This window comes from Tamandua tetradactyla, chromosome 5 (assembly GCF_023851605.1).
Source record: "Tamandua tetradactyla isolate mTamTet1 chromosome 5, mTamTet1.pri, whole genome shotgun sequence".
Classification (NCBI taxonomy): domain Eukaryota; kingdom Metazoa; phylum Chordata; class Mammalia; order Pilosa; family Myrmecophagidae; genus Tamandua; species Tamandua tetradactyla.
Window position 1 is genome coordinate 182107190 of NC_135331.1, and position 14892 is coordinate 182122081.

At 36.3% G+C, this 14892-nt stretch overlaps 1 protein-coding gene across 1 annotated transcript in view; it reads right to left on the bottom strand.

Moving 5' to 3' along the window:
• Window positions 1-14892, bottom strand: part of TBC1D32 (TBC1 domain family member 32) — a 325899-nt gene that overhangs the window by 35765 nt on the left and 275242 nt on the right. Inside the window, exon 32 of the mRNA XM_077162779.1 lies at window positions 4958-5098. Within this exon, the coding sequence (XP_077018894.1) occupies window positions 4958-5098 (141 nt within the window). The remainder of the gene's footprint in view (window positions 1-4957; window positions 5099-14892) is intronic.

Sequence of the window (14892 nt, forward strand, 5' to 3'; positions counted from 1 at the left end):
GTTACAGTGTTCTTCCTTTAATCATAAATTGGTGCAGAGGGATCTGGTATTACGTGTTCTTCCAACAGAAAAAAAATGGATTATTGAGCTTACAATAAATAGTCAAGCACTGATTTCAACAAGAATTTAAAAGTTTTTTGATTTAAGGTTCTTAGATATGTTTTAGCTACATGGAGTAGGACTAGAATTGGTTGAGAAGAGTTTTCCTTTCTGCTGCATGCAATCCCTTGCTGTATTTATACTTCTTATTTACTTCTAGAAATCTAAAACTCAACAGGTTATTACTGGTGGTAACAAAGTAACCTGATAAGTGGAATAAATGATATAAAGTTTCTTCAAAATAGTTATGGAAGTATATATCATAACGTCAAAAAGAAATATTGTCTAATTAAGGGTAAAAGATTTGCAGAAGGGAAAATCCAAGTGAATGCAAGGATAGTTTGCTATTGAGAAATCTTTCAGTATGTCATGTAAAGGAGTCAGATAAATCTCAAGATCAAGATAATCTTAATCACTTCCGGAGAAGATGGCGGCTTAGTAAGACGCGCGGGTCTTAGTTCCTCCTCCAGAAAAGCAACTAAAGCAACAGAAACAATACAAAACAGCTCCCAGAGTCACGACAGAGATCAAAAAAGACAGCGTACCCCATTCTGGAACGGCTGAACGGGTAGGGAGAATCCACTGCTGTGAGATACCCGAGGGGTGCACGTTTTCCCGGCTGGGGTGGCTGGCGTCTGGGGTCCCCTCCACGCACGTGGCTCCCCGGTCTGACTGGGAACATTGGATAGCGGGGCCCTCCCGTCACGCTTGGCGTCTCGGGCCAGCTGGGCAATTTGGACCGGCACTCCCCCAAGCCACGGCCAGCGACCCCCGCCTCCACGCGCGGTTTCCCGGGCCGACTGCCCCGCAGACAAACAACCGCCACGAGCGCCACCTACTGGGCAGGAAAAGAAAAACAGAGCCCAGAGATTCCACAGAAAAACCTTTCAACCAGCTGGGTCCCACACCCAGGGAGATCTGATCAAATGCCCAGACACCAGCAGAAAATAATGGATGACGCTCGGAAAATTGAAGATATGGCCCAATCAAAGGAACAAACCAATAGTTCAAATGAGATACAGGAGCTGAGACAACTAATGCTGAATATACGAACAGAAATGGAAAAACTCTTCAAAAACCAAATCAATAAATTGAGGGAGGACATGAAGAAGATATGGGCTGAACAAAAAGAAGAAATAGAAAATCTGAAAAAACAAATCACAGAACTTGTGGGAGTGAAGGACAAAGAAGAAAAAATGGAAAAAACAATGGATACCTACAATGGTAGATCTAAAGAGACAGAAGCTACAATTAGTGAACTGGAGGATGGAACAACTGAATTCCAAAAAGAAACAGAAACTATAGGAAAAAGAATGGAAAAACTTGAGCAGGGAATCAGGGAACTGAATGACAATATGAAGCGCACAAATATACGTGTTGTGGGTGTCCCAGAAGGAGAAGAGAAGGGAAAAGGAGGAGAAAAACTAATGGAAGAAATTATCACTGAAAATTTCCCAACTCTTATGAAAGACCTAAATATACAGATCCAAGAAGTGCAGCGCACCCCAAAGAGAATAGACCCAAATAGGCGTTCTCCAAGACATTTACTAGTTAGAATGTCAGAGGTCAAAGAGAAAGAGAGGATCTTGAAAGCAGCAAGAGAAAAACAATCTGTCACATACAAGGGAAACCCAATAAGACTATGTGTAGATTTCTCAGCAGAAACCATGGAAGCTAGAAGACAGTGGGATGATATATTTAAATCACTAAAAGAGAAAAACTGCCAACCAAGACTCCTATATCCAGCAAAATTGTCCTTCAAAAATGAAGGAGAAATTAAAACATTTATAGACAAAAAGTCACTGAGAGAATTTGTGACCAAGAGACCAGCTCTGCAAGAAATACTAAAGGGAGCACTAGAGTCAGATACGAAAAGACAGAAGAGAGAGGTATGGAGTAAAGTGTAGAAAGAAGGAAAATCAGATATGATATATATAATACAAAAGCCAAAATGGTAGAGGAAAATATTATCCAAACAGTAATAACACTAAAAGTTAATGGACTGAATTTCCCAATCAAAAGACATAGAATGGCAGAATGGATTACGACCCAGCAATACCACTGCTAGGTATCTACTCAAAGGACTTAAGGGCAAAGACACAGACGGACATTTGCACACCAGTGTTTATAGCAGCATTATCTACAACTTCAAAGAGATGGAAACAGCCAAAATGCCCATCAACAGACGAGTGGCTAAACAAACTGAGGCGTATACCTACGATGGAATATTATGCAGCTTTAAGACAGACTAAACTTATGAAGCATGTAATAACATAGATGGACCTAGAGAACATTATGCTGAGTGAGTCTAGCCAAAAACTAAAGGACAAATACTATATGGTCCCACTGATGTGAACCGACATTCGAGAATCAGCTTGGACTATATCATTGGTAACAGAGACCAGCAGGAGTTAGAAACAGGGTAAGATAATGGGTAATTGGAGCTGAAGGGATACAGACTGTGCAACAGGACTAGATACAAAAACTCAAAAATGGACAGCACAATAATACCTAAGTGTAATGTAACTAGGTTGGAACACTGAATGAAGCTGCACCTGAAATATGGTTTTTTGTTTGTCTGTTTGTGTGTTTGTATCTTTTGTTTTTGTTTTTTTCTTTTTCCTTTTTATATATATATATATTATTAGTATTATTATTTTAATTCTCTTCTCTATATTAACATTCTATATCTTTTTCTGCTGTTTTGCTAGTTCTTTTCCTAAATCGATGCAAATGTACTAAGAAATGATGATCATACATCTATGTGATGATACTAAGAATTACTGAGTGCATGTGTAGAATGGAATGATTTCTAAATGTTGTGTTAATTTCTTTTCTTTTTTTTGATTAATAAAAAAATTAAAAAAAAAAAAAAAGATAATCTTAATCATAAAGGCACCTGACAAAATTCAACATTTTCACTTGATTAAAAGGAAACAAAAACTAATACTTTATAAACCAAGACTAGAAGGACTCTCCCATGGCATGACATGGAAGAATTCTCTCCCAAAACAGCTACTACTTAATGGTGAAATGCTGGTTGATTTTCCAGTAAATCAAATCTAAAACAGTAAGCCATTATATGTAGAATTACTCTGGATAAACAGATAATTTAACAAAAAATGAAGAAGAAATAAAGTACATGATTATTAGAAAATTGGAGAAAAAAAGAAAATGAACACAAGTCTAGAAAAAAATGCCTATACATAATAAATACGAAAAAGTTAATGACTATTAACAACTAAAGAAAAAATAAAATTGTAAGAGATCTCATGCCACATTAACTAGCAATACTTTAATGAGAAATATATTATAAAAGGAAGAACTTACTATATTTCTACATGAGAAGATGGAGTATAGTAAGGGCATAATTTTTCTTAAAGTAATTTATACCCTAACATAATAATCTAATTTCACATAAAATCAAATTCTGAATTTGAACTGGGCAAACTTACATTAAATTATATCTGAAGAATCAATAGGTAAAAATATGTAAAACAAAATTTTGGGGGGAGTAGGAAGTAATGACAGATGTACTCAACTAATATCAAAGCATATTATCAAGGTACTATAAGAAAAATATATATAACTCAGGAACTGAAGAGATCTGGATAGTAGGAGATACACTTTTAAGAATTTACAGAAATCAATAAGAAACACAGTAAAACAGGTAGACAAACATTTAAAATAAAATTCAACTAGTTAAAATTATGGACATAAATTCAAACTTGTTAATGTTCAAAGAAACAAAATTTGCTAAATTTCCATAAAAATGTCTATGTATGACGGTTCTCTCTGAAATAATATTCAAGAAGAAACAAATGTTTCCTGTAGTTAAATCAAAAATTGTCATTTTAGTTTTCATAGAAGTTGATGAACATTTCTAATCAGGGAAGGAGAGTTACTGCATCCTAGATATTGAGCAGAAATCCACAAATTTCCAGTGATATGTACAGAAAAATGGCTAGGCTCATTCACTAAAACCATCATCTTATCTCAGCAAATTATTACATTCCATGGATCCCCTAATTGCTCAAGAATAACTGAATATACAAATATTAATTCTTTTAATGTCTCAAGACTTATGAAACTATTTAAAATATTGGTTACAAAGATTTTCTTATGGCACGTGAAATGCTTATGTCAAATGATTAAGGAAATAAAAATCAAGACAAATTTATTTGAAATCATCAGCAACTATATCTATGAATTTAAAATAAGCTTTGGAAATACCAGCAAAGAAAAAAGAAAAAATAGAAATGTAAGTGTTTAGCAGTTCTTATATTGGACAGTTGAAAAAAATGGATAATTACATTTTCTTTCCTTTGTCTACCTTTTTTTGTATTACGTTATTTTCCAACAGAGATACCAATTGCTAAACCAACACAACGTCAGGCTGAGGCACAGGCTAATCAGTGGGCTTTCTTGTTAAAGAAGACACAGTATCTCACATACTAGACATTTAGGGTGTGGCTAAGAATTCTTGACCTAATTCACTTCATACTTATATTAGCTTAATACTTATATTACTTAATACTTATATTAGCTGCATGAGGCAGGTATTATTATCTGCATTTACAAAGCCTACAGTTCATGGACTTTCAGATAGTATATTTCCCAGGTATCTAAAACTCAACTTGAAATATTTGAATACCAAGGATCTAATCAAAAGAAAATCTATATTATAAAGGACTGGGGAACAAAACCCAGTTTGGAGTTTTAAACACAAAAAAAGATATGAATATTTACAAAAATTATTTATTAACTAAAATGCATCTCCTAGATTTGATGAGAATGTAACTTTCTTTAAAGCTACTGAGATCTGAGAGCTGAAGGAACATTGTTCCTTATGGATTACCTGTGATGGTGCAAAACCAGACATGTGGAAAGCTGAAGACACGAGTGGCACCTCGGCCTTCAGTAGCATTTCAATATAGTGAGCACTGCAAAAATATATCGGATGGATGCCAGATTCTATAGTATCCATGGGTAGGTGGCTCTGTACACAAAAAAAAGAGAAACTGACAATTAATGAATACAGTAATTAATTTAAAATAACCAGACATATATTCATCTAAATCTTTTCCTCTGGGCTGAATTGCTGCTTCAAAATTAATGCAGTGTTCTGTATTAAGATTACCTCCTAGAAACCTAAAACCTCCAGGTGGGTTCCTAGGCCAGATAAGTCTTGAAACCCAGAGGGTCCAGCCTCTCCAAGAACATCAACTAGCTCTCTTCCCTCAGCCTATATTATGGACACCCTTTCCCAACATGAAAAAGATAGGAAGGGCATAGCCCAAAACTCCTAAGATAAGGAGAAGGAGTTAAAACACAGAAGATAGGATTTAATAAATGAGTATGACTGCTAAATCATTATATTGATATTTCTTTTAATCTCCAGCATCTTGGAATAGCTAAAGCAGCTGGAAGGAAAAACTCTAAAATTGTGGAACAGTAAGCCAGGCCAAATTCTGAAATCTGTTCTGTAACTACTTGTTACAATGTACTTTGAAATTTATTGCTTTTTTGTATATATGTTATATTTCATGATAAAAAAAGTTTTTAAAATTTAATGTGGTGCCATAACAAATTACTGAAAATATAATGATCATATAAATTAAAAAGTAAGACTATTAAATACTACAGAACAAATAAATCTAGATAAGGGCAGTGTAGGAGTTTTTGGGCTTATCTTAGGAGTTTTGGGCTATGCCCTTCCTATCTTTTTCATGTTGGGAAAGGGTGTCCATAATATAGGCTGAGGGAAGAGAGCTAGTTGATGTTCTTGGAGAGGCTGGACCCTCTGGGTTTCAAGACTTATCTGGCCTAGGAACCCACCTGGAGGTTTTAGGTTTCTAGGAAGTAATCTTAGTACAGAACACTGCATTACTTTTGAAGACATGGAAATACAGTAAACACTTTATAGTTTTGCTAACAAACTTGCTTGTGGAATGATGGGGACGGGTGTTACATGAAAGAATAAATATGAATGAGTGATAAATGCTTTACATTTCAATACTAAGTATTTTTCAATACTCTATATTCTTGGCTTTGGCCAGCGAATTCATAATGTAGAAAGGTGTTAGCTCTGTCTGCCATTGGGGGTCTTTGTCTAGCTCTTTTTTGTAAGTGGATGTTATATAACACAAATCTGAACTTGACTACTTGTAGAGTTAATGAATCTAACAAGCATATAGAAAAGCAAAAAAAAAACATACAAATTTTTAATTTTCAATGCAATCAAATTCAGGTAATTAAATATTTTCAGAATACATGTATAGGTATAAGGATTCTATGTATGGGCTAAGATTCTTATATAATATCTTTTCTATGTTGTACTGAAAACAGTTATCTGTAGAGTAGGCTAAAAGACAACTGATTAAATTACATCCATAAAGAAAACAAGCCATTATTATGCAGTGGATTCCCAAAAATAAGTCAAGAGTTCTTCTATTCATACAGATTATACCGTTAGAAAAATGATGCCATACTTTTCAGTAACCAACACAGCTCCTATCATCAAGCCTTGCGTAGAGTAGCTGCTCAACATATCATTGACTGATAAGTAAAGATACAATGATTGCATATTATAATCGTGATAAACACATTCATAATAAAAAATGTGTTAATCGATCTATTATCTGCCATTTCATAGTTCTAATTTACACTAAATGTTATTCATAATATCAAATCAATAATTACAGCTCTAAGCCACATGAGTATAACAAATGTTATTTTGAATCATCATATAATCAATGATGCCTGGTATAATTTTAGTGTTTTGACAACTTTTGTATAGTGACAACTCTCTGAAATGGTTGCTAACTGTTACCTGGAGTAGAAGGTAGAGCAGAACACATGCAGGGCGACAGCAATTTCCACACGTCTAAGTAATATATAAGCTAACACAAATTATGCTAAATGAAATTGTTAGTAAAAATTATCAGTTACAAATTTCTTCCTGTGGGACCCATGGAGGAGGCGCCCATAGCTCGTGGAGTACTTGGGCCACGTGCAATTGTACTAGTGGGATCTCCTGCAAGATGATTCAAGTGAGGCCTCAACCAGGCACCAGGAATTGGACCCAGGTCTCCAGCATGGCAGCTGAATAATATTCCACTGTATGGGAGACTTCCGGAGAAGATGGCGGCTTAGTAAGACACGCGGATCTTAGTTCCTCCTCCAGAACAGCTACTAGGCTAGTAGAAACGATACAGAACAGCTCCTGGAACCACGACAGAGGTAAAAAAGACAGCGTACCCCATCCTGGAACGGCTGACTGGCTGAGAGAACCCGCTCCGGTGAGATCGCCGAGGGGCGCAGGCTTCCCCGGGCAGGGCGGCAAGTGGCTGGAGTCCCTCCCTTCCTCCTTGCCGGGCCAGCTGGCAGAATTGGGCAGGCGGTCCCCTCAAGCCACGGTGGCTGGTGCCCCCACCACACGCAGCCCCCTGGACCAACTGAGAGAATTGGATCGGAAACCCCAGGCCACGGAGAACGGTGACTGGGGGGGTCCCTTCCAAACACGTGACTACCCGGTCTGGCTGGGAACAGTGCACTCTCCCGGGCTGTGGTGGCTGGTGCACTCCCGCCACGCTTGGCACCCCGGGCCGACTAGGAGATTTGGACGGGCGCTCCCCCGGGCTGCGGGGGCTGGTGACCCTCCCCGCGTTCGGATCCCCGGGCCGGCTGGCACGCTTCCAAGCCGCTTCGGCTGGAGAACCAATCCCACGGCGAGAGTTTTCCAATTAAAGGACCCACAGCACCTTTTACTGGTGGGACCCGCAGACAAACGTGTGCCACGAGTGCCACCAACTGGGCAGGATAAGAAAAACAGAACCCAGAGATTTCACAGAAAAATCTTTCAACCTGTTGGGTCCAACACCCAGGGAAATCTAACTAAATGCCCAGACGCCAGCAGAAGATAACGGATCACGCTCAGAAAATTGGAAATATGGCCCAGTAAAAGGAACAAACCAATAGTTCAAATGAGATACAGGAGCTGAGACAACTAATGCTGAATATACGAACAGAAATGGAAAACCTCTTCCAAAACAAAATCGATAAATTCAAGGAGGACATGAAGAAGACATGGACTGAACAAAAAGAAGAAATAGAAAAACTGAAAAAACATCACAGAGCTTATGGAACTGAAGGATAAAGTAGAAAAGATGGAAAAAACAATGGATACCTACAATGATAAATTTAAAGAGACAGAAGATAGAATTAGTGATTTGGAGGATGGAACATCGAATTCCAAAAAGAAACAGAAACTATCAGGAAAAGAATGGAAAAATTTGAACAGGGTATCAGGGAACTCAAGGACAATATGAACCGCACAAATATACATGTTGCGGGTGTCACAGAAGGAGAAGAGAAGGGAAAAGGAGGAGAAAAACTAATGGAAGAAATTATCACTGAAAATTTCCCAACTCTTATGAAAGACCTAAAATAACAGATCCAAGAAGTGTAGCGCACCCCAAAGAGATTAGACCCAAATAGGTGTTCTCCAAGACACTTACTAGTTAGAATGTCAGAGGTCAAAGAGAAAGAGAGGATCTTAAAAGCAGCAAGAGAAAAACAATCCATCACATACAAGGGAAACCCAATAAGACTATGTGTAGATTTCTCAGCAGAAACCATGGAAGCTAGAAGACAGTGGGATGATACATTTAAATTACTAAAAGAGAAAAACTGCCAACCAAGACTCCTATATCCAGCAAAACTGTCCTTCAAAAATGAGGGAGAAATTAAAACATTCTCAGACAAAAAGTCACTGAGAGAATTTGTGATCAAGAGGCCAGCTCTGCAAGAAATATTAAAGGGAGCACTAGAGTCAGATACGAAAAGACAGAAGAGAGAGGTATGGAGAAGAGTGTAGAGAGAAGGAAAGTCAGATATGATATATATAATACAAAAGGCAAAATGTTAGAGGAAAATATTATCCAAACAGTAATAACACTAAATGTTAATGGACTGAATTCCCCAATCAAAAGACATAGACTGGCAGAATGGATTAAAAAACAGGATCCTTCCATATGCTGTCTACAGGAAACACATCTTAGACCCAAAGATAAACAAAGGTTGAAAGTGAAAGGTTGGGAAAAGATATTTCATGCAAATAACAACCAGAAAAGAGCAGGAGTGGCTATACTAATATCCAACAAATTAGACTTCAAATGTAAAACAGTTAAAAGAGACAAAGAAGGACACTATATACTAATCAAAGGAACGATTAAACAAGAAGACATAACAATCATAAATATTTACACACCAAACCAGAATGCCCCAAAATACGTGAGGAATACACTGCAACACTGAAAAGGGAAATAGACACATATACCATAATATTTGGAGACTTCAATTCACCACTCTCATCAATGGACAGAACATCTAGACAGAGGATCAATAAAGAAATAGAGAATCTGAATATTACTATAAATGAGCTAGACTTAACAGACATTTATAGGACATTATATCCCACAACAGCAGGATACACCTTTTTCTCAAGTGCTCATGGATCATTCTCAAAGATAGACCATATGCTGGGTCACAAAGCAAGTCTTAACAAATTTAAAAAGATTGAAATCATACACAACACTTTCTCGGATCATAAAGGAATGAAGTTGGAAATCAATAATAGGCGGAGTGCCAGAAAATTCACAAATACATGGAGGCTCAACAGCACACTCTTAAACAACAAGTGGGTCAAAGAAGAAATTGCAAGAGAAATTAGTAAATACCTCGAGGCAAATGAAAATGAAAACACAACATATCAAAACTTATGGGACGCAGCAAAGGCAGTGCTAAGAAGGAAATTTATTGCCCTAAATGCCTATATCAGAAAAGAAGAAAAGGCAAAAATGCAGGAATTAACTGTCCACTTGGAAGAACTGGAGAAAGAACAGCAAACTAATCCCAAAGCAAGCAAAAGGAAAGAAATAACAAAGATTAGAGCAGAAATAAATGAAATTGAAAACATGAAAACAATAGAGAAAATCAGTAAGACCAGAAGTTGGTTCTATGAGAAAGTCAATAAGATTGATGGGCCCTTAGCAAGATTGACAAAAAGAAGAAGAGAGAGGATGCAAATAAATAATATCAGAAATGGAAGAGGAGACATAAGTACTGACCTCACAGAAATAAAGGAGGTAATAACAGGATACTATGAACAACTTTACGCTAATAAATACAGCAATTTAGATGAAATGGACAGGTTCCTGGAAAGTCATGAACAACCAACTTTGACTCAAGAAGAAATAGATGACCTCAACAAACCAATCACAAGTAAAGAAACTGAATTAGTCATTCAAAAGCTTCCTAAAAAGAAAAGTCCAGGACCAGACGGCTTCACATGTGAATTCTATCAAACATTCCAGAAAGAATTAGTACCAACTCTCCTCAAATTCTTCAAAAAAATCGAAGTGGAGGGAAAACTACCTAATTCATTCTATGAAGCCAACCTCACCCTCATACCAAAACCAGGCAAAGATATCACAAAAAAAGAAAACTACAGACCAATCTCTCTAATGAATATAGATGCAAAAATCCTCAATAAAATTCTAGCAAATCGTATCCAACAACACATTAAAAGAATTATACATCATGACAAAGTAGGATTCATCCCAGGTATGCAAGGACGGTTCAACATAAGAAAATCAATTAATGTAATATACCATATCAACAAATCAAAGCAGAAAAATCACATGATCATCTCAATTGATGCAGAGAAGGCATTTGACAAGATTCAACATCCTTTCCTGTTGAAAACACTTCAAAAGATAGGAATACAAGGGAACTTCCTTAAAATGATAGAAGGAATATATGAAAAACCCACAGCTAATATCATCTTCAATGGGGAAAAATTGGAAAACTTTCCCCCTAAGATCAGGAACAAGACAAGGATGTCCACCATCACCACTATTATTCAACATTGTGTTGGAGGTTCTAGCCAGAGCAATTAGACAAGAAAAAGAAATACAAGGCATTAAAATTGGAAAGGAAGAAGTAAAACTATCACTGTTTGCAGATGATATGATACTATACGTCGAAAACCCGGAAAATCCACAACAAAACTACTAGAGCTAATAAATGAGTACAGCAAAGTAGCAGGTTACAAGATCAACATTCAAAAATCTGTAGCATTTCTATACACTAGTAATGAACAAGCTGAGGAGGAAATCAAGAAATGAATCCCATTTACAATTGCAACTAAAAGAATAAAATACCTAGGAATAAATTTAACTAAAGAGACAAAAAACCTATATAAAGAAAACTACAAAAAACTGTTAAAAGAAATCACAGAAGACCTAAATAGATGGAAGGGCTTGGATTGAAAGACTAAATATAGTTCATGGATTGAAAGACTAAATATAGTTAAGATGTCAATCCTACCTAAATTGATTTACAGATTCAATGCAATACCAATCAAAATCCCAACAACTTATTTTTCAGAAACAGAAAAACCAATAAGCAAATTTATCTGGAAGGGCAGGGTGCCCTGAATTGCTAAAAACAGCTTAAGGAAAAAAAACGAAGCTGGAGGTCTCACACTGCCTGACTTTAAGGCATGTTATGAAGCCACAGTGGTCAAAACAGCATGGTATTGGCATAAAGATAGATATATCAACCAATGGAATTGAATAGAGTGCTCAGATATAGACCCTCTCATCTATGGACATTTGATCTTTGATAAGGCAGTCAAGCCAACTCACCTGGGACAGAACAGTCTCTTCAATAAATGGTGCCTAGAGAACTGGATATCCATATGCAAAAGAATGAAAGAAGACCCATATGTCACACCCTACACAAAAGTTAACTCAAAATGGATCAAAGATCTAAACATTAGGTCTAAGACCATAAAACAGTTAGAGGAAAATGTAGGGAGATATCTTATGAAACTTACAATTGGAGGCGGTTTTATGGACCTTAAACCTAAAGCAAGAGCACTGAAGAAGGAAATAAATAAATGGGAACTCCTCAAAATTAAACACTTTTGTGCATCAAAGAACTTCATCAAGAAAATAGAAAGACAGCCTACACAATGGGAGACAATATTTGGAAATGACATATCAGATAAAGGTCTAGTATCCAGAATTTATAATGAGATTGTTCAACCCAACAACAAAAAGACAGCCAACCCAATTACAAAATGGGAAAAAGACTTGAACAGACACCTATCAGAACAGGAAATACAAATGGCCAAAAGGCACATGAAGAGATGCTCAATGTCCCTGGCCATTAGAGAAACGCAAATCAAAACCACAATGAGATATCATCTCACACCCACCAGAATGGCCATTATCAACAAAACAGAAAATGACAAGTGCTGGAGAAGATGCGGAGAAAGAGGCACACTTATCCACTGTTGGTGGGAATTTCAAATGGTGCAACCACTGTGGAAGGCAGTTTGGCGGTTCCTCAAAAAGCTAAATATAGAATTGCCATACGACCCAGCAATACCATTGCTGGGAATCTACTCAAAGGACTTAAGGGCAAAGACACAAACGGACATTTGCACACCAATGTTTATAGCAGCGTTATTTACAATTGCAAAGAGATGGAAACAGCCAAAATGTCCATCAACAGACGAGTGGCTAAACAAACTGTGGTATATACATACGATGGAATATTATGCAGCTTTAAGACAGGATAAACTTATGAAGCATGTAATAACATGGATGGACCTAGAGAACATTATGCTGAGTGAGTCTAGCCAAAAACTAAACGACAAATACTGTATGGTCCCACTGATATGAACCGACATTTGAGAATAAACTTGGAATATGTCATTGGCAACAGAGTCCAGCAGGAGTTAGAAACAGGGTAAGATAATGGGTAATTGGAGCTGAAGGGATACAGACTGCAACAGGACTAGATACAAAAACTCAAAAATGGACAGCACAATAATACCTAATTGTAAAGTAATCATGTTAAAACACTGAATGAAGCTTCATCTGAGCTATAGGTTTTGTTTGTTTGTTTTGTTTTTTTTTTTTACTATCATTATTACTTTTATTTCTTTTCTCTATATTAACATTCTATATCTTTGTCTGGTGTGTCGCTAGTTCTTCTAAACCGATGCAAATATACTAAGAAACGATGATCATGCATCTATGTGATGATGTTAAGAATTACTGATTGCATATGTAGAATGGTATGATTTCTAAATGTTGGGTTAATTTCTTTTTTTTTCCATTAATTAATAAAAAAAATAAAATAATAAAAAAAAAAAACACTGAATGAAGCTGCTCTGAGCCATAGGGTTTTTTTTATTATTATTACTTTTTTTTTCTCTATATTAATATTCTATATCTTTTTCTTTTGTGTTGCTACTTCTTCTAAACCGATGCAAATGTACTAAGAAATGATGATCATGCATCTATGTAATGATGTTAAGAATTACTGATTGCATATGTAGAATGGTATGATTTCTAAATGTTGGGTTAATTTCTTTTTTTCCGTTAATTAATAAAAAAAAAATATATCAGTTACGACTATATGAGATATATTAGAAAGTGAGATAACAACTGGAAAACTTTATATGCTTTATAAAATAATGCTCTTCAGAGTATTTTACTTTAGTAATTAAAATAAAAGATATTTGGTTAAAAATGAAACATAGAGCAAACTTCTAATTTTTTTCTTCCACTTTAGCTAGTTTTGATGAGTCATTTTACTCCTAAGAAAACTATGACTTTTTTGTTGCTATGGAAATTAAGACCTTGTTAGAAAGATCTGAAACTCTTCAAACAAATTCAAACTGATCCAAACTAATCCGATCCAGTCCAGTCCAGTCCTACTTCTCTGGGGACCTCCAGGCCCCCAAGGATGGGTGAACATTACTGGCAACATTGTAGTTACCTTGTGCATCATGTGAAATAAGTCAAGGGTAAACAGAAAACTTCAGAGAGCGTTTTCAAAACTAGGAACCTATGATTCTAGACAAAAAACATGAGAAAATGGAATCTTCACATATGAATAAAATTTAAAGTCATATTCAAGAAAGAGAAGGAATTTATGTAATCTCTTTCCTACAAGTGATCTGTCATATGATTTCCTTTACTAACAAAATCAAAAACAAAACTTTCTATTGTAGTAACAGACATACAGCACAAAATTTCCCACATAATCACATTCAAGTATACAATTCAGGAGCATTAATAACATTCACAATACTGTCTTTCCATCACTCATATCCATTACTCCTATGCATTATCTCAAACAAAACTACTCACCCACTAAGCTTCTTTTCTCCCCAATCTCTCCCTGCTACCCCACCCCCCGCCCCCAGCCCCTGATAACCTATAAACCACTATCTGTCTCTATGAAGTTTGCTTCGTCTAGGTATTTCATACACTATTTGTCTTTTTGTGTCTGGCTAATTTCATTCAACGTGACACCTTCAAGATTTATTAATGTTGTAGCATGCACCCAAATGTCATCTCTTTTTCTGGCTGAATAATGTTCCATTGTATGGCTATGGTATATTTTGTTTCTACATTTATCCATTGATGGACACTTGGATTGCTTCCACCATTTGCTCATTGTGAATAATGCAAAACCTGGTATGCAAAAATCTGTTTGAGTTCCTGCTTTCAATTCTTTTGGGTTATACCAAGAAGTGGGACTGCCGAGTCATATAGTAATTCTATGGCCAATTTTCTGAGGAACTGCCAACATGATTTTCACAGTGACTGCACCATTCTACAGTGCCACCAGCAATGTATAAGGGTTCCTATTTATCCACATCCTTGCCAACATTTATTATTTTCTGTTTTTCTAATAACAGTCATC